Raw genomic sequence first — 20,610 nt, forward strand, 5'->3', positions numbered from 1 at the left:
ACTTAATATCCATTAGAATATGATGAGGTTTTCAAAATTAAAATGGTGTCACATTTTATTTTATATATAAACGATGTATAAATATACAACTGTAGGGAGACCAAACCAAGTTTTGTTTATTAAACCAGATCGGAGGAGAGTCCCCTGTGATTTAAAAATACTTGATATGTAAAATTAAAAACTCAAAAACACAGAAATGAATATTGGATTGACTGAATTGGTCAGTCTAGTTGCATAACTTAGCTTTAAAAGTATTTCTCCCCGAGTAGCTGCACCAGGTAACACTGAAACACGATCATGACAAGACAAAGTTTATGATTTTGCATTCAACACGTAGCAACTAATAATCTGAAACTGCATGAGTGTCATTACCACAGTGGCACACTCCAGACAGCAAACACCTGCAACCTTATCCTTATCAATCGGTGCAGCCTTAACCACACGAAAGACAAAAAATTAAAACAGAAAACAAGGTTAGAACAATTACTTCAGCTTTATTGGTATTTATACATCACTGGTACATCATAGTCTGGTGAAAGAATTGGAAGAATTATCCATATTATTCTTTGTGACTTTCCACGAGGACACGAATACTGGCGTGGAAGACCAGAAAGGGGGCGGGAGAAAGCGTCACGGCAAGGGGAGGGTCATGTAATGTACACGTTCCTTCACCCGCCATCATCTGTCTGCATACCTACCTGTACCTACTGGGACTCACCTGGCGGCCAAACGTGAGGAGCAAAACCGAAGCCTGCTAACACATTTAACCACATTCAACCCTTCTTCCTTCTTCCATTGTGTCATTTTTCCTTTTAGACACAGTAAAAGGGCTTACCCCTGTTGATGTAGGTAGCAGCAAGCTTTCTATTAACAGTTAACATCTTAATGATCTATTTAATAATAATAAAAAAAACAAAAGGTACTGTACAACTACTGCTAAGAAAACCTAAGAACCTGGCCTTATCGCTTTTACACCAGATTAAAGTGCTAGAAGCAACCCATCAATCCACACTTCTATATATATATATATATATATATATATATATTAGGAACAAATCTACTATTTTAACATTAATTTACAGGGTAATATACATTATATAGTAACAGCTGAAATATCAGCACAAATATAATCACTGTCACACTCAACAGCAAAATATATATATATGATTATATAAACATATATAATCATATATACCAATATATAATTGTCATATATGCATGTAAAACAGATAAACACGTCTCAGGCTCTTCAAACGATACCCAGAAAAAGCAAGTGTGTATCAAGACGTAAAAGCTTTACAAGTCTTCTCTCTTGAAAGAGTGACAGGCGGCGACGAAATTGCCACGACCTGCGGGTTATTTGAGGTCACAGGACAGTTATTTTGCATATTCCACAAATCTATTGCAACACGTTACTGTCTACAAACAGTACAGCCAGCATCCTGCGAGAGGAGCCGGTGTTAGCTGGACTCACACATACACCCACTGAACAGAACATTACGACGATGGGTGATCTGATTATAGCTATGTGCTTTCAGATGGTGTGCTATGACAGTGAACAACAGGAGGACTACAATACACGATACTCTATAAGTTTAGCCTCAGAGGACAACCAAAAACTGTACTGTACTGTGAAAACACTACCCCGCCCCAAAAAACTACACACACACAGCAAATATTCTCCCTTCTCTGAGTCGAGTGTCATCGTATCCTGCTGCTGATGTGTTTTGTATGCGCGTGTTTACCACAAATCACCACTTGTACTGTTGACAGTCCGCCATCGCCAAGAGGAATGGAATGTGTTCAGGTTGCGTCTCTCCTAACTTTGTCTCCCTTTGTCAAAACTGAGAGCACAGTGAGTAACGTCCTACCGAACCAAGGAGATTTTCGGGGGTCTGATAGGGTGCAGGGGGGTGGGGGACTCCTTGAGGTTCCGTAAAGGTCTAATGCACAATGTGGGGCACCTCTCTCTTCTTGCAGCAGTCCCAAACCTTAGCCACCATCATCTTCACCACCTCTGAATGGAGAGGAGCTCCGACGGTCCTCTTTAGTCATCCCCGCCCCGATTCCCTCCCGTCATTCCTCACATACAGCCTCATATTAGCGACACTTTATTCACTTCCCCCTACTCTGCAAAGATGCTGCACAAGGCTGTAACAAGATACACACAAAGGTCATTTTTCACAAAGAAAAAACAAAAAAGAAAAAGAAAGAAAAGAAAAAGCTCTGTAATAACTGCAGTAGTAACGCACAACAAGCATCCAATAGCTGGCTTCCAGCCTGGGGAGCCCTGGTGATGTGCAGTTAGGTTTGGGACGTTGCCATTGTTCTATAGGACTCCTACTCACTTTTTTTTTTTTTTGCCCTGTTCCAGGACTTGTTTTTCCCCCCTGTGTTGCACGGTTTGATTATTCAAAAGCCCAAATCTCTATGTCCTGTACATAAAAATCCTCTTTTTTTGAGAGCATAGGGTTCCCAAATGTTTTACAGGAGTGGCTCCTGCCGTGGTAAAGGTCTCCGTCCAGCCACAGGCCAAACTCCCCACTACAGAAGAAAGAAGAAAATACATTAGACAACTTCAAGCCATTTCAGGATCAGCAGTAAAAAGCCTGCGTTTTATCTCAATTTATGCTTTTAACTTGCAGGTGTAAGTGTACTGGGCAAAGTACCAACTACTCAGTGTGATAGCTAACAAATGGCACATACATATACAAATACAAACTTATATTACTGATCGTCACCATGACATCAATTATTTTAATCAAAACAAAAGAACGTTTTATATCTGCATGTGATCTTATGAGCTCCGCAAAAGTGCAAATATCTTAATAACACCATTCTTCTAATGCAGTCCACATTTCTGGACATCAGCAGGCTTGTGTCTACTTTATGTCAATCTGAATTTAAATTTGACATGCTGTCATATTTAATTATGACAAATATGTTGCACCAGTGGTCTGTAGATTTCTGGCTCACCTTCCTCCACCAAAAGCTAAGGAGTCCATATCCCCTTTGATAAAGAACATGTTGTCACCGGTCCACTTGTACACCTGCCCATGATACAACAGAGCACATATTAGAAGATACTGTATGACATATTCAGTGATGATATAAGAGAGAAAGAGAAAATGTAAACTAAAAAACACTTATACAGCATATACATCATATTTAATTCTGTGTCTGCTGCTGATGTATGAAATAATTTGTCTCACAAAGCTTTAAACACAACACAAAAGCATATAAAGGTTAAATACCCACCGTGCTAAGTCTCCTATATACACAGCAGGCAAACATGCCTGAGCGGTCCTTTGGAGTGGTTTTTACAGCCACTTCCCATATATAACACAACCATTCTCCTTCTAGGTCTTTGCCAACTCATGAGGGAAATATTTGGCTCCTTAGCTGCTAAATGCTTCTTTCTGTTCACCAACTACTTGCTGACTGACTGGTGCTGAACAGGGAGTGTACACTGGGTTTTAACAGGGCTTTTGCACCAAAAACAGCTGCCTGCTAAAACTGGGAGTGAAGTTACAGAGAACCAAAGCAGTAAAGCTGGTGGCCAGAGAGCTAAAACAAGCTGCTGAAAGCTCTGCAGAGGTGGGGAGAACTGCAGGGTGTGTCGCTATGAGCAAATGCAAACATTAGTTCTCCTCACTCCTCCATTATTGGAGAAGAATATTCATTCAGAAGTGCAAAAAAGTTACAAAATCTAACAGTGACAAAATGTTATACCTCAAACTCTGGATTAAAGGTGAAGAGGAAGGTCTCTCCGGTGCCATAAAAGCCATCGCTGACCTTAAAGGGCTCGGATGCCAGCGCACCAAACACCTGAAGTTATTAAAAAAAACAAAATGACAACAACAAAAAGGTGATCAGTACCATAACAATGTGCCACTGTGGTTAGCTTCTTAAATTTGGGCGCGTACCTGGCCGTCGCTGTCTTTAATGACCAGGAGCACCGGGGTGTCCTGGGCCTGCATGGATCTGTACAGCGTCTTAATGCTCATGCCGTGCTTTGCAGTGCCAAAGACCAGCGTCCATGGGTACCCGATGGTCCGCGGAGGGAGATTCCTGGCAAGCTGTGTGCGGGGAAAAGAAATTTAAAAATACAGAGATGAAAAAGGAAGGGAAAAAAATGAAAGAAAGAAAATGAAACACAGAAAGGCCACAGCCACCAACGCTCAATTACATCTGCGGTGACCTTTTAACACTCTCTGGCGTTTAAGGAGGAGTAACAGGGCTGAAAACAGTGAGAGCAGTCTCAAGAGAAAGAGAGGCCCAGCAGACCCTGAGAGAGCACGCTGCCCTGCTGCTGACTGACTCGAGGATTAACGGCGGCTGTGGTGTATGGGGAGATAATGCCGACAAGGCGCCGGAGGAGCGGTACAACTTATGTCTCATTTTAATGGACAGATAAAACAGACACTGACTAAAACATGGAATTAAAGTGACAACTTTTTACTGCTATACAGAACAAGGACCTTTAAATGTTCTGTTCACGCTCAAACAATTCCTCAGTCCCTTTTGGCATTTTTCTTGTTGGATCAGCACTTGCTCCAGTGGTGGAGCTGCAGCAGTCATATAATCAGCAGGCTGGGAATGAAGCCACGATTAGGCGAGGCCTGACTCAGCTCACCTCTGCACTGCTTTGAGCCAGGCCTGAGCCCCGAGCTCTGTCCGCAGGGTGATTAAAGAAAGCTTGCATATTGGCACTCTATTGGTTAATAAGCCAAGTGGGACTAATTTGGAGCTCTGGGTGTGTGTTAACTTGCAGTGCCTGCAAGGCACACAGTACACCTAACAACAACATGAAAGGTTGGTGACTTGGATGTCTGTTTCATGCATTTCTCTTTCATCTTTGTCACCGCTTATTTCTAACTCTTTGCGTTGGCAGGATTAACAAACCAAATCTACCTGAAATCATCCGGAACACAATAAATAAAAGAGAACATGTTGATTCCTGCTTTGAATGAGCAAACTATCCAGTTCATGTTTCAGCGCCTAATGTAAAGCGTCCTGATTTTCAAGTGGCTGTCGTCCTGAGATCACAATTTGTAAGTTAGACCGCCATGAAACTTTACACACGTACTTTACAGCTTAATCAATACTATGATACTGATAACATTTATTAAATCAGCGTTTTTCATGGAAGGAATGTAACATTAACCTGAGGAATGGCCAGGTTATAACCAGTCAAAACTAATGAGATTTCACTGCTAAATCCTCACAATAACTTTTATGTTAAAATTCTTATCACCTGCACTAGGAGTCTGGACCTGTACTGACAATATATATTAAAGCCAGTCACCAGCTGGTCACCTGCTCATTTTTACTGGTTACCTAAATTTTAGCTTTAGCATTTTAGCTAGAGTTAAGAAAACATCATCTACTGTGGATCCAACAATTATTTTTTAGATTCTCATCTCTATATGATATTTAGAGAAACAACAATTGCAAGTTTATGTTACTAATGTCCAGGGTGGAAAGAAAGCTAATCTACAAAAGAAGTCAAAGCAGCAGTAGCTGACACCCAAAGGTATATTTTAAGGCTTTCGTGTTAGTGTTTAGTTTTCCACTAACTGACAAAGCTTTGAATGGACAGCAGTACTCTCTGTGATGACATCATAAACATTGTAACAGGGATATCGTACAAATGTTGGTCACTGAAAATAAGCACTTGACAAAAATCAGGCGATTTGTTTGTCGGTGCTGTTGCTTCTGCTCAGTGTATCCACCTACCCACCTAACAAATGCTACTAAACTTATTCAAGCAGTGAATGAATCCTTTTCCCAAACACACAGTTGGAAATCAAGACTGCAAGGTAGCTCTATGAACTGATGACTTAATTTGTTTGGGTGCTACGACATTTTGAAAGTAAAACAAATCCTCAGTTTTTTACATGTCAGATTTCCAGCCTGACACAACACACAGGCGTCTCACAGAGATTTAAAGACTAAGATGAAGAAAAAAAACAAACAAAAACAAAAACATTTAATGCTAATCATTATCAAATCATAAGAAATTTCTAAATATTCTGTGGTTTCCATTTTGTATCTGTAAAAACAAAAACTAAAAAGCTTACTGCCAAGCCTACTGGGTTATAATGAAAACAGGGAATCTATTATATTCACTTTCAACATACACTAGACAGTGGGACTATTTTCATCAGTTGACACGCCTGTGTATTTACAGTAACAATTGCACAGGTAACACTAACATGGAATAAAAGACAGCATCAATGTTCATTATAACAAAGGAACAGGCTACCCGGATAACAAAAGAGGAACAGGCATGTGCTCTTAGTTTTGGATTGTTGTTGGAAAAATATTAAGTTTAGAATACCGTCAAGTTGCATGAGATGAGATTTTCTGCAGCAGCACTTACTTTCTCTATCTGGTCGGCCTCCAGGAGTTCGCTGGGTTCTCTGAGGTTGGGTTTGAACGTGTCGGGCTCCAGCTCAGTTTTGACCGTGCCATGTTTAGAGTTCACCTCTTCCTTGGTGGTAATCTACAAGCACAAATACTTGTTAGAGATGCACTGACAAGACGAGCTGCACTTCCAAAGAGCTCTGATACTGGATGCGTTCAAAATAGCTACGGTCTTCCAGTTGCTACTTTTCGTAAAAGGGCAATGACATGACCGGCTTTACTAGTCAGGCTGTCTACTAACTTCCAACAGACATCTGTGATCTGCTGAGGCTACAAAAAAATTGGACAGGAAAGTATTAAAAAAAGACAACAACGTAGAACTAGATAACCAACTCCACAAAGCATAACAAGTTCAGCTAAACAGGCTGGGCGATAGAGGAAAGATGGGGAAAAATAGCTTTTTAACTACAACTCAATCTCACTAACAAAATGTACATTTTTCCTCCATTTGGGGGCTTTTCATTGTAGCCGTTGTCCTGCCAAAATTACAAATGCAGTGTTTGCTAGCAACACACTGATAATCCAACAATGTGATGATGACAGCTGAATATCTTCCTGCCACTCTCTGATGCCAGATGACTAGGATCAGTTTGGCACAAGTGGGAGAAGCATTGCAGAGACACTGTCTGGGAGAAGAGAATGCTAAGTGAATAGGAAATCGACCCAATGAATAATTTGCACTCCTATGTTTGACATTTTCTCTGACCAGCCGACTGTTTGGGTTATTTATCTTTCTCAATAACAGAGGCTGATTGTGGAGCACTTCGCCACTGATGACTGGGATGCTATCATGTTTCGGTCCCCATTCAAATGAGGCCTGCCTGCATTGTCCTCAGAGAACATCATTCATCCTGTCAGGGGAGTCTTACTTCAACCCTCTTTCCAATTCGCCATCTCTTTGTTCTGCAGTCCTTCAATGTCTCTCGATTAGTCCTAAGGCAGGCTGCGCTCTTTACATTCAGCTCATTTGAGTAGTACAGGCAATTTGTATTTTCGAAAAAAGTTCTACAATAAAACCCCATCTGTGTGTTTCCTGTATACAATCTACATATCCATATAGAGCTAGCGACACTGATCTACCAGACTGATCTAGTGGAATGAAGACTAAAAATGTTCACCGAGTCTAAAAAGAAGCCTGACGCATGAAGATAAGGCTGCTGTGACGTGAAAACCTCATCGCTACGAACAACCTGTCTGTAATGGAATGATAAAAACTATTTTCAGTCGACTGCTCAACAAGTTATTGCCAATGTTTGGCGTCTAACAAGCTTTGAAGAGAATATGTGAGCTGAAAGTACTACATTTATGTTTATTTAAAGCAACAGGGGCATCAGGAACAGGAATAGCAGCAGCAGCAGCAAGTAAAGCTTCAGTGGGGAGTCTAAAATAGACCGTGTTGGTGCAGCAGATTTGGGCAGAGTGAAGAAAGAGGGGGCAGACGGGGTTTGGTCAGGGCACCTGGAGTCGTTTGCAGAGCGAGCGCAGATCTTCGCTGTTTAGCGCATCGATCCGACGGTGGTACTCCGTCAAAGACACTACCTGGTAGTACAAAAACAGGAACAGGTGGAACATAAAACTCTGCCACTTCTAATGCTGACCATGGGGAGAAAAAAAGTTGAGTTTTGGAAGTCAGTGTGCGCTCAATGTACACTCCTCTGTTCCAAGAAGGTTTGTGTTTGAGCTTTGAATAAACAAACTTAACAAAATGTTTACTTTGGGTAAAAGAGAAGGGGTTGGAGTCTTTCAGAGCACTCAGTCGTTTTGCATGTTTGTGTAACGTAATCAATAAAACTTTCCTACTAGATTGATTTGGTTATATTAAGTATTAACTTGAACCAAACATCGCTACACTGGAAAGGAAAGCACAAGCAAGAGAGAGACTGAGACAGAGCAGGAGTGAGAGGGCTCCTTAGAAGTTACACTAGATTTTGGATGTGTGAACATACAGTGATAACAACAGAAACAGCTGTGGTCTGACTGCTGCAACACGGTTTGCTGGAAATCACAATCCACCAAACTACAACTCAGACAGACCAACACAACACAGTGACCTACTAAGCATGGCTTCATTCCAACAAAGTTCCACCCAACAGACAGCTGCAGCCTCCAATAATCCACTATGTCTCAGCAGAGGGAAGAGACTCGTGTGTGAGATCACAAACAAACAGTCATCTAAACACTCTCAGAGATCTCTCTTACAATCATGAACACCGTGAGAGCCTCTTTTCATTAATTTTTCACACAGCTTAGATAATCTTCTAGTCACCTCGTTGCTACAAGTGTAAATAACTTTTTAGTAAGAGGCTACCTTTATACAAGTCTCAATAATGCAGCAGGAGTGGTAAAAGACAGCCCTCATAAAAAATGCATCTCTGCTAACCTTCACCTGCAGCTAAGGGCACTTTGGTAAGACTGAACCTGAAAACGGGCAAGCTAGTAGCACGTTAGCTTGGAGGGGCTGCGGCAGACTCAGACGTGACTGAAATGATGACCTGGAGCGATCAATGTCAGAGGTAACAATAATTAAAAAAAAAAAAAAGACAGGTCAGTGATTGAATTTTACCAGTGTGATAAAACAAGTGGCTAAATGAAAGGCAGAAGTACGGTTTATGAAACTGAGGGAAAAAGTCAAATAGCGTAACTTTAAATAAACAGGGGTATGACTACAGAGCTGGATCCTCCATATGTCACCTGGGTCTGGAAACTTTCGCACCCCGTACAGAGCAGCGCACATCCTCGCTGGCCAAAAGAGACAGACAACGGATATGAGCTCTGTCCTGACTGCCAAACAGTGGTCACATAGTAGCCACTTTGTTAAACACCAGTCACTAAACTGCACCGGGTCAAGCTAAAGGGCTAGCAGGCTAGTTAGCCTTGCTAGCGACTTAGCGGCATGCTAATAATAATAACAACAATAACAGAAAGCAGGGATATACAATGGTGTAGACAGAAAACATGAAGTAAGCGACATACACAGGTGTACTTAGGGGTCAGCTGTTTCTCTTGCTCCTTCACCCTCCTAGAAAACATTTCCTGTCGAACTGGGCGAGGTTAAAGCTGGAAAGTCATATTAGTGATCCCTTAAGTTTTCCCAGTGTAGCCCCGAGTTGGTATTGAGCCTGACAGCCCGCTTGACTAAAATAGAAACACTTTTCCCCCCCAAAGGGGTCTCTACTCCGTGTGAGTTGTGTGACACTGCTAACATCCAATAACAACACGGGTTGGGAGGAGACCCGGTTTCCTATTGGATAAAAAACGATGATGCCATCCCCTAACTGACAAAATTTAAAGATACAGTACAGCAATATTTCAGGAGGTATACACTTGTATATTTTAAAGATTTCTGAGTGATAACAAAAAGAAAACATTAAAGTGTATTACATATATTATAAAGTTAAAAAATATATATTTAACTAAAACAAATACAATTAAATGTAAAGCTGCTTTAAAAGTCTGTTTTGTCAGTCTTGGATTAAAAACAAACACAAAACTACTAGTTGAATATCCATAACATCGCGCTGTGAAAAAGACATTGCTCAGGTTCCTATTTACTGATTCTGTAATGGATCGTGTAGCCTCTGTTTGCCAGAAGCCCAGGGAGAAACAAATCAGTCCACTTTGTTTCCTACATCATTTATTTACATTCAAAGTTAAATGTACCCCCATGTATCAAATTCTTCACACAATGAATTCATCCTTTCATTATCCACAGGGCTGTCTGAAGTCTCATTTGACCAAATCTCATTCACTCTGCAGAGGCTAACAGCCCTCTCCTCTGCACTTTCTACTATCACTTCTGTAAATCTAGACTAAAGACACTATGAATAGCAAGTTTTGCAAAGAAGGAAGGACTAACATCTGTGCCACTTTTTTTTTTGATTGGGGGGGACTTTTAACAACTCAAACAGCACGAGCAACTCATAATGGTGTTTTTGCCATTCAGCAAAAGACATTGTGAAAGGCTGACAAACAGGAGTGACAGTCACACAACATGTGGTGAAGCTACAATACAGCGACGGAGAAGAATCAACAATTACACAAACATGCAAAACACTTTGGTTGGAAGTTCAGAGAAGCGCAATTCCAAGCAAAGCAAGTGTTCACACGTCTTGAAGAATTTACACGTGATAGAAAACAGACACAAAAAAATTTACAGTTAAACCAAGAAATGTGCAGTGGTACCCAGAGGTGCAAAATATAGAAGCAGAATACAAAACTGAGGCTCAACAAGTACACATCTCAAATGGTAGCACACATTACGTTTACACTATGCATTGCATAATGAAAGCAAATTAATGTTATTTAACATTTAATTTAACATATATAACAATAAAGAGCAATTTTAACACATACGATCGTTTGCTTCACAGGATATGGATTAAAGCACAGTGGAGAACTCACTTAATCCATGTCCGCTTGGCTCATGACAACACAACATGTGCACTTTTAGTAAAGTGAAGAAACTGTTTTAGCTGTGTTGACCTTACCTCCCACTCCTTGACGTTGAGATCGGTGATGGGCTCATGCTCATTTGTTTCCTTCACCTCATTCTTCTTGACAACCCTAAAGCCAGGCTCCTGTCCCATCCCTCCGACCCCCTCACCGTACATGTCTGGGCTCCACTGCATGAAGAATACATACAGGTGGTCTGACCTGCAAGAGACAGTCAACACAACATTCACATATTATTATCCTATATGGCAAATGTGTTTGCTAACAGCTACTTACTTTCATATTATGGGAACCGTGCTACACTAGAACTTATCTGACGTCCTTTTTTTTTTTTTTTTTTTTTAAGTGGCCACCATCTCTTGGAGAAGACGACTGGATTCTTAGCTGCTAAGAATCCGGTTAGTTGGTGTCTTTGCCATTCTACCATGTAGGGCAGGTAGTATGGAGCAGATTTATCGGAGTGGGTGGGGTGCTTTTTTAAGAGATCAATGTAAGCCATATGATTGAACCAAAAGACTAAAGTTACACGTGCCAAAATAAAGGAAAGCAAAACAAATCAAAAAGATAAGAGAACCTGCAGAAGTTGCAAAGTTTTTCATCTTTCACTTTACATGCAGTGACACTCGTCCACTCTACATAGACAGAGCAGCTTTAAGTAGAGACATCAGTGGTCAGTCTCTCAACAATGTGGCAACCATTGTGCCCCCTCCCCTCTCATGTTGGAGACAGAAGAGCTCGATGTCAACCATGCAAACAACTGAAAATATCAAATAACACATGAAGAAGTTGCAAACAAAAACAGGACACAGCCTTTGTTGTGCACTGCTCGGGTTGGTATAGAGAAAGAGCTGTAACAGAGACACGCTGTTGGGCTCTATTCAGTGCTATAGTTGTGTATGGTTCATTCAGTACCCTCCTTTTCTACCAACAGCTATGCAAAAACACTTAAAGACACATCATCCAGGTCGCAGCACATCTGGGTCAAACTACAAAGAGACTAGCAGTGTATAATGAAAAGCACAGTTGGCAGCTATTGTTGTTATTGAAGAACACAGCAACACCTTAGCCTGGTTTCAAAAATTAGTAAGTGGCATGTATTTTAATACCAGCTTTGAATCTGCCATATCCCTGGGCGATTAATCATGAAAGTAACGAGCATCACAGCAAACTTGTTGCTATCAGGTGGGGAATAGTGTAGCTAAGCATTAAAAAAACAAAACAAAACAGGGCTTTAACGGGCAAGATTTTACAAGTTCAGAACGAACAATGATGGCAGGGAAGTTTCTGCACTCAAGACACTCAACACATTGCATGATGAGGCCATGATTATGGTACCATGACTAAATAAAAGAGACAGGCCTGTTTATCTGACTCAAATGTGATTAGCAGCCTGGATGAGTGCCACGATGCTGCAGTAAAACTATAGAAAAATACTAAGAGCAGAAGTAGCTCTGTGCAGCATTTTTGTCTCCTTACTTTTAAAAGGAGTCCTAAAGTATCCACAAACCAGCGACTCTGCAGTCCAGTCTGTCAAAAAAATGACCCTTTTTTTTACATTTTAAAGAAAATTGACTTATTAAATGAAACTATTAGTTCAATTGGGATTAACACGCCAAATAAACCAATTACAAGGAATTGGACTGGAAGCACACAGTTTCTTGTGATATGTCGCCTTTCAGTGTGAACCGCTCTAATGTAATTATGACTACTGCTGACTTGGCAGGAACTGTACATCCACACTGATCTTGGAAAAACTCATCAACAAGCCGAGGCTATTTTCAGCTGACGTGAAACATTACAGATTTCGGGTCAGGAAAAGTTCATGAACACATTCATGGGTATTCTGAGAACACAAATCATGGGCTTTTAGAAAGAAATAAGACAATCAGTCGCGTGTGTGCCCCTGCGTTTCCCTGCAGAGTGAATAAATAATAAATCACCTTGCTGTCTAGCACAGGCGGCAAAGGGAAACGGGCACAAGCCACAGTGGGAGTTGGATCTGACACTGAAAGCATGTTTGATTGGTTTCAAATATTAAAGGCAGTGGAGGTTAGGTGGCTGAGCTATTGTTGTTTGTTAGGGATATAAAAGGATCATAAAGGCTCACTTTACATTGTTTCTATCTCAGATACTTCAGTATTAGCTGTACGGTTTTAAAACCTGTTATTTTGATTACTATAAACCTCATAAACTTGCACTGAAACACACTGTGCTAAGCAGTAGCAGGAGGTGTAGCAGAGATACTGACCTTTCCTGCGGCACAGCAAACCAGTACTCATGCTTCTTTCCCAGCTGGGCGTACTGCTGCATGGAGGCGCTGGCGTTGGAAACAAATGTCTTCTTCATAGGCTTCCCCACTCGCAGACACAAGAACTTGTGAGAACGATGCTTCCGCCTCTCAGCCGACCCTGTACCTGGACAAGGGATTGATCACATGGTCATAGCATACATATCTTAGCGTGGCTAAATGACTGTTTATTCTACCCTAGCTCTCATTCTTTACTTGAGTTTTAAATGGATCAAGCTGAAAAGAAATGTGTTAGCAAGAGTTAGAGTCAGGTCAGTTAGGCTTAGTTAAATATTCTGTATCCAATGACATCTTACAACAAAATACAGCTGCCTAACAAAGTCGCACACTCTTTTTATTAATGGCCTTATTTATGTGACCTAGTTTTCTGTCTTTTATTTACTGGTTACTTCAGCTGGCATTAGTGATTTTGTGGCAGAAACATAGCAGATGACAGAAATAAATAGAGTGGCACACTATAATTGATAGTGACACTGGGCTTCTGCTCATGGTGCATTATCATTGGCCTATTATGAGGCCACAGCCCTGCTAGCCCAATGAAAAGGGCCAGTGTAATATCACCACGGCAGTCATATGGTACGTGCTCCCGATCGGACAGTATGTAACTGGGAAATGATGACAGAAAATAAAGATACATTTTTCAAATGCATTAATTTGATTTGAATCTGCTTGTTTTGGTAGCCGCTGCTGTCACTTGTGTGGGCTGTGCTAATGCACACAGAATAAAAGGGCAGCCCTGCTGAGATGCCCGGGAATTAGAACTGCTTCTGCAGCTCAGCTCTGTGTGCGACAATAATTGCCAGGGAGAAAATGGTAAATCTTTCTCCCACTGTCTCGTCCGCCTTCCTCTCGGGGAGAGAAATCTGCTCGGAATCACAAGTACGTGTTCAGCCAGAGTGGGTTATGTGGACACATGTGAGTCAGTGATAGAGACAGACTCGAGGCCACTGTCGGATAACGAGACTGCTGCTGCAGTTTTTCAACTGATAATTGTCTACATTTTACAATCCATTTTCCAAATCACAGATGATTTTTTCCGAGGATCTCTTGAGCGCTTAATGTATTTCCCGACTGACATATTGCTGCAGCAAGGTAATCCATCACAGTGAACCCTCAGCTTCCTTTATAAAAAGTTACAGAAAGTCGAGCACTACATTTGCAAGCTGTCTCAAAAAAATACAGTGGCTCCTGTTGAGCTGCCCGCACTCTAGACAATAACGTTAAATAAAAGCAACATTTTGTTTGCTTTTGAAGGCGAGGATACCATAATGAAACAAATGGAAAGCAGCGGCTGCCTGGAAGGTCATGCAGCATTGGAAAAACTAAGTGGGTAGGAATGTTACGTATTTCACTTCTTCAAGGCTGTTTTGTGTTGCACTTTATTATTTCTCTGGCATTTGTGGCCACAGAAAGAGATATTTTGTTTGGTGTGGGGAGACTTGAATGTAGGGAACAATGGCCCTGGAATTTTAGCTCAGTTATGGCACTAGCTACTTACAAAATATGAAAACCTAAACTTAAGAAAATGTATAAAATTGCAAGTATCATTAAAGCTTTTTTTTTCTTTTCTTTTTGACAGATGCTTTTTATAAGTTACCAAAAGGTATTTTTGATGTTTGACATTGTCAGAACATTAGTAACCTATTGTATTATGCTTTTATCATGCCACTGAACACAATCATATTGATTCCTCCTTGTGGAGTTTGTCTAAATGAATGTGAAAGAAAAACTAGAGAAGGAGGTGAAAATGAATAACGCCTCTGTGAATGCCATCTCAGAAGGTGTTTTGATGTTGGGGTTTAATCGTCACTGTGTTTCCCCTTTGAGGGGGCAGGTGTGTTTGTGGCATTGTGCCGTTTGATAGGCTTTAGCTTATCGCCAAGGAGGAGTGGCCCGGACCACCAAAGCCAGAGATCAAAGAGCTGAATAAAGCCCCATAAAGCCTGGAAAGCTCCACCAAGCTGATACCAGCAGAGACGATGCCATTTCCCTTCGTCTTTATATTCCAATTACTAGCAGTGAGGCAGAGCAGAAACGGAAAGGTTATCAGGAACTAACACGAGAGAAGCGATTCAGAGGCAGGTATTGAGCAGACAAACTCACTTTGATAGTGTTAAAAAAACGTGGATGCAGAGGTGCAGCTAAAAGACAACATGAGGCCAGATTCATGGTCTGAAATGTCTTGCAGCTGCAGCCTCAGGTAGAAATGATTCGTTTGTCAGCATGTGTGTTTACCCTCTGCAGAGTTCTGCACACCGTCCCTTTGCGTCTGCTCTGCATCCTCCTTCTCCTCCTTGCCTTGTTGCATAGTGTCTGTTTGGGAGGCATCTGCACCCTGGTTGGCATCCACCTGTGGACTGGCTGAGACAGAGGTGGTTTCTGTGGCACCAGTGGTGGCTGAGCTTTGGGACCCTGGGCGAGAGTTGCTGCTGCTGGGACCCTGGGCCTGGCTAGTGGTGCTGCTGGTGGTGGTGTTATTGGTGGTAGTGGGTGTGCTTGGTGGCTTCTCTACGCTGTGTTGCTTGGATCCCATTGGGGACTGGTTATCGTTCTCTGTGGCAGTTTCTGATGGATTGTTCTCTGCTTTCGACACAGTAGGTTCTTCCGGCTGGCTGGCCGAGCCACGGGCACTGCCTGCGGTCTGGGAGCTGGCAGCCTCCACCTGGGTGATGGTTTGCACAGACTCTGTGGAAGCGCCAGACGATTTGTCTAAGCGCAGATCCTCACTGGATGCCTGCTCCTCCTCCCGAATGGGGGACAGCTCTGTCTCGGTGAAGACGTCTTCGGAGAACGAGCCCTCTGTGCTGCGTGGGTCTGGTTCCTTCTGCTGTGACGGATGTCTCTCTGCAGGCAGGGGCTCCAGGTCACTAGAAACATTAAGCAGAACATCACAAAGTTCAGCATGCAATCCACAGAGGGATCAAATCTTTACACAAATCCTGTTTGACAGACTGGGGCCATTACGTTTGAAATACGGGTGGCATTTCAAGTGTTTTGGAGACCCAGGCTAAGGAATGTCAACTTCTGCTGCGTCTTTTTGGTCAGTGTTTCTAAAGTTTGTGTCCTTTAGCCACTTCTTGATCAACGATTACTTAAAGTGAATCTACAATTTGATGTGTTTCCCAAATAAAATCTCACTGAAATCTAATATTCACACACCATATTAGTAAATTCAGCAACAGGTTTCCTATAACTGCTCTTGTTGCTATAGGTTGTAATGTACTAATGAATGAGATTGAACTCAACTGGATAGTAAATTATGATGCGATCTCCCATCATTAAACTGATTTTGTTCACCATATTTGTGTCATGAAAATTCCCAAAGAGACCCTTGGTTAATCATTAGCCATATCCTGAATAAATAAATTGGTACAAATAAAAAAAAAGTTCTGTGTCTCCTTTTTGGAGAGGTCAAGCGCAAACAAGAAACACTTGTGTGCAGCGTAACCAGCACAGTGTGCAGAAACCCATCCTGCAGGCACTTGTTGCTCAGCTGTGTAGTAGAGAGGGGCAGAGGGAGAGGAGACAGAGGCGACAGGCCACAGCTGAGAAACAGCTGGGTCTGGCAGAAAAACCAGCCATTTGCCAGCATTATAACTGCTCCACGGGCAACAATCAACCAACTAAATACAGCTTTGCCCAGACCCTGCTACCACCAGAGGAAGCGTGGTGTTCAGGGTGGGAGAATAGCTCATCAGGGCTCATAACGCTGCAAAATATTTATCACTTAACTTCAGCAACACTAAACAACCAAAGTAAAGAAAAAACCCAAAACAGATTAATCTGTGGGAGGAAACACAAGTGAATCGTTTGAAGTGGCTGCTTCCTCCCTGCACTGAGAGGTGAGCAATCACAATGTAGGAGGGCAAAGGCACACTTCATTAACCCCGCTGTAATTGCCGTTTCCTTTTTATTTTGGCGTGTAGGGGAAAGGAATTGTCGGTTGGCTGCTGATGCAATCTGACTATGGGTGCAGCAGAGGAAAAAACATTGATTACAGCGAGGCTGCTGCATTTCTGTCAGGGTGAAAGTAAGAGACGGACGCGTGGAAGATATTAACTCAGAGTAAATGAACAGGGATTTATGTAGGAGGAAATCAGAGTTAGAGGCATTTATGGCTGCATATGCTTTAAATAATGACATCTGTAGTCCACAAGTCAGCTTCTAGTACAGCACAGCCTGCGCATACTGTACGTCTGTGTTTTCTCTTACTCAGGGACGGTCTCTCTGATCTTGGGGTCAGTGATCTCCTTGCAGATGGCAGCAGACTGCACCTCCTCCAGGGGACACATGATGCCGTACTCCTCGCACCCGTGGGCCTGTACCAGGGGGTCCATGCGGTGAGGGTCGAACATAATGTTGTTGGGCGTCACCAGCAACACCCCACTAACTGCGCCCTGAAAGCAACACAGAAAATAAAGGGAAAAAAGAGGGGTGGGTGAGGAGATCCATCACACCCTTTTTTTATACATCAAAGGAAGCACTTAGCATGTTATCCAGCATGAAAGATAATCAAAAAGCACTCTGCAATACAAACAACCAGAGGCCGAATCCATTTTAGACCACAAATGTCCTAAATCAAGTAGAATTATTGACTGCCAGCGCTGACCACTTCAGTGCTTTCATTTGGTACCTGGGAGTGAATCAGCTGCAGTTCGATACAATGGATCTGTGTGTGTGTGACAGGCTGTGTGTATTTCATACTACTGACCAGGGGGTGTGGGTGTTCTTAAAGGTGAAATTTTTCTTCCCTGCTGTTCAGTTGTTTTTATTCACACTAATATCACAGCTCAATTTAGTCAGAAGAACTGCAAACACTAATTAAATTTGCCTCCATCACATTTAGAGCAGGGGCCTGGAATGTGAGGCAGGATTTGGGCTTTAGTAACGTTACTTCTAGATGAGCCACGGTGCTGCATACCTGCATACCCAATCACATTTTACAAAGGTACCACCTGCTGACCAATCATCACCTGACCTGGAAGACCCCTCTATAGTTTCTAGAGACTGTCAACAAGTTTTATGCTTTTCCCTGATGCAATGTTAAAGCGTTTTTGCCCTATAAGCCTTCATACAGTGATATAAACCTAAAAGAGAACAGCTAAACCTTGATCATGTTGAATGCACTTTTTCTTTTACACATTTTAAAACCACCAGAGATGCAGGTGAATACCGAAAGGCTGTCTTACACAGTATAAAACACAATAATTGACAGAATAGTCAGTTGTAATCATAGTCAGATCTTCAGTGTTGTCAGCTTTTCTTCCTAGCTTTAAATAGCCTTAAATAGTGGCTTGCACTTTTCCACTCAAATGTCTCTTAAGCATTTAGCCCGTGTTGTGTGTTTAACCTCTTTATATTTTTCTAATGTTGCAGTTTTCTCTCTTGATAACAACCTTGCATGTGGCTGCTTAGCCTGATTGCTGATGTTAGGGGTAAGTGAGCACAGATAATGAAAAGATATTCTGGGTATGTGGAACTTGCTTCGTAATCCCGGCCCCAGAAGACAAAGAAGACATAAACACACTATTTAACCGTACTGGAGACCTTTTAAGAGCTTGAATTTAGAGAACACAGTTTACAGCCCTTCAAGGAGCCGCAAACTCCCTGCTTATAGACCTTCTGAGCAACATTAGCCATTATCAGCTGAATTAAACTACAGTGAGCAGGAGAGACACTTGGCCTAATGTGCTGCTCCACAGGGTTATTCATATCTGCCCACACATGTGCCCACATCATCAGTATTTTCTATACTTTTTTATGTGCTTTTATTACAATTCATCTGTTTTTTTATGTTGGAAATAATAACAATAATAATAATAATCATAATGGAAACAACCAGGGAAAATGTAAGTAAATGCAAACACATTTTGGTGTAATGACTCTGATGTTGCTGAGGTTGTTAAGAAGGGCACAGCAAAAGCAACTAGAAGAGCAAAAGAATATTAAAATGGACACAATGACTCACAGACAGAATTGCACATTTATTTGATTCTGGTATGTTCAAGGGAAGGATTTGATATTTTCTTTGCTTAGTTCTTGTATAATTCTCAATTGTTGGCTTGAACTCTTAAAAAAAGCACTTGACCCTTGCACTGAGTAACTATACAATGGTGGTGATTAACAACAACTTCACTGAACATCATTTTCTTTAAACTCGTCTGATACTTTTGACATCTTCTGCTATTTTCTTTCTGAAGTACTGACCTCCTGCATCTGGCAGCTTGCAAATTTAACTTCTCGCCAGCACACCCACTTCAGACCTCTCGCTTCCTACTTATACTTTTGCTGTCAGCAATTGTGAAGTTGTGAACACTTTTAAATGGATGCACTGCTCTTTATATTCATAGCTCACCTTGCCATCAGTGATGTACTTGCAGCTGATCTTGAGGAACTTCTCTGTGAGGGCTTCTTCCTCCTCGGACGTGGATGACACCACTCTGGACTGGCGCAGGGCTGAAAACACTGGAGGGTGAATGGCTTCTGGTTTGGGAGGGCCATCAGAGTCCTAAAGGAAAGATGGGTGGTGGCACAGAGGGGAAATATCATGCGTTAGACTGCTTCTCTGATTATAATGTGACCTTAAAGCAGAACTCTTCGGGCTTAGCGCAAAGACCTGGGACCAGATTAGCAAAAAAAGGTGTTGTCCTCTATTGATTGTTTTCCACTTTATAAGCAGAGTTGTATCTGTTTAAAATGTGCTAAGACTTAAAAATAGGGGTGTGGCCTCTTCAGTTGGTAGATGTGCCAATACAAGGTGCTGTAGCTGACTGCTGTCTGCTAGCCTTCACCTCAGCTAATCTGCTTAACTGGACCTCTTGACTCTTTGCTGCCTTTTGAAGACTATTAGTGAAATGATCTGCTGTGTGGTACAGACTATGAAATTGGTGGTTTTTATGAGTTACTAAGCACTACATAGCAGACATGCATGCCCCTGTGTGGCACAAGTTAGTCGATAAATTAACACTCCACTCTCTTGTCCATATACGGTCACCTTTGATTCCAGCCTAAAAAAAAACCAAAACCAAAACCTGGTGATGGCCAAAATGACAACGCTGAGGCTTAAAAATCCAGATATTTGTAGTTGACATCATGGTGGCTTCGCCAATCTTTTATATAAAGCTTGGACTGGTATACATGAATACGGTCTCTTTCATCAGGACTGTAATCATGTTGTCCAAATCTCTAAATAGGTTTCAACCAAGGAGACCATAAATGAAGAACAAGCATAGCTCGCTTCACTTGGAAATACATGGTGTAACTAATCTGTGCTTCGTTTCATCAAACTAATGTGTTTGAGTCCCTAAATGTATTATCTATATATAAACGGATATTTTCTGCACAGCGGGACAATCAGGTTAAAAGAAACCCAGCGATGAGTCAAATGAAAGCACCTCCTGTGTGCCTTCACATCACACGGG

The 20,610-nt window shown here is 41.8% G+C and overlaps 1 protein-coding gene across 9 annotated transcripts in view; it reads right to left on the reverse strand.

Annotated features, from left to right (window-relative positions):
* Positions 1–474: 474 nt before the first annotated feature.
* The window catches only part of oxr1a (oxidation resistance 1a), a 180,639-nt gene continuing 160,503 nt past the window's right edge, over positions 475–20,610 (reverse strand). For 8 of the 9 annotated variants that reach the window (XM_085290775.1, XM_085290776.1, XM_085290781.1 and 5 more), the window contains 11 exons: positions 19,545–19,697; positions 17,402–17,586; positions 15,425–16,056; positions 13,130–13,295; positions 10,917–11,082; positions 7,888–7,968; positions 6,386–6,508; positions 3,927–4,079; positions 3,733–3,828; positions 2,977–3,050; positions 475–2,544 (listed from right to left, as the gene is read on the reverse strand). In XM_085290775.1, coding sequence (XP_085146901.1) covers positions 2,409–2,544; positions 2,977–3,050; positions 3,733–3,828; positions 3,927–4,079; positions 6,386–6,508; positions 7,888–7,968; positions 10,917–11,082; positions 13,130–13,295; positions 15,425–16,056; positions 17,402–17,586; positions 19,545–19,697 — 1,965 coding nt within the window. In that variant the 3' untranslated portion in view covers positions 475–2,408. The remainder of the gene's footprint in view (positions 2,545–2,976; positions 3,051–3,732; positions 3,829–3,926; positions 4,080–6,385; positions 6,509–7,887; positions 7,969–10,916; positions 11,083–13,129; positions 13,296–15,424; positions 16,057–17,401; positions 17,587–19,544; positions 19,698–20,610) is intronic. The other variant, XM_085290777.1, reaches the window with a different exon arrangement.

This window comes from Mchenga conophoros, linkage group LG11, assembly GCF_057382185.1.
Source record: "Mchenga conophoros isolate Kocher_MC1m ecotype Shallow Benthic linkage group LG11, M_conophoros_male_GT1.1, whole genome shotgun sequence".
NCBI classification, from domain to species: Eukaryota; Metazoa; Chordata; class Actinopteri; order Cichliformes; family Cichlidae; genus Mchenga; species Mchenga conophoros.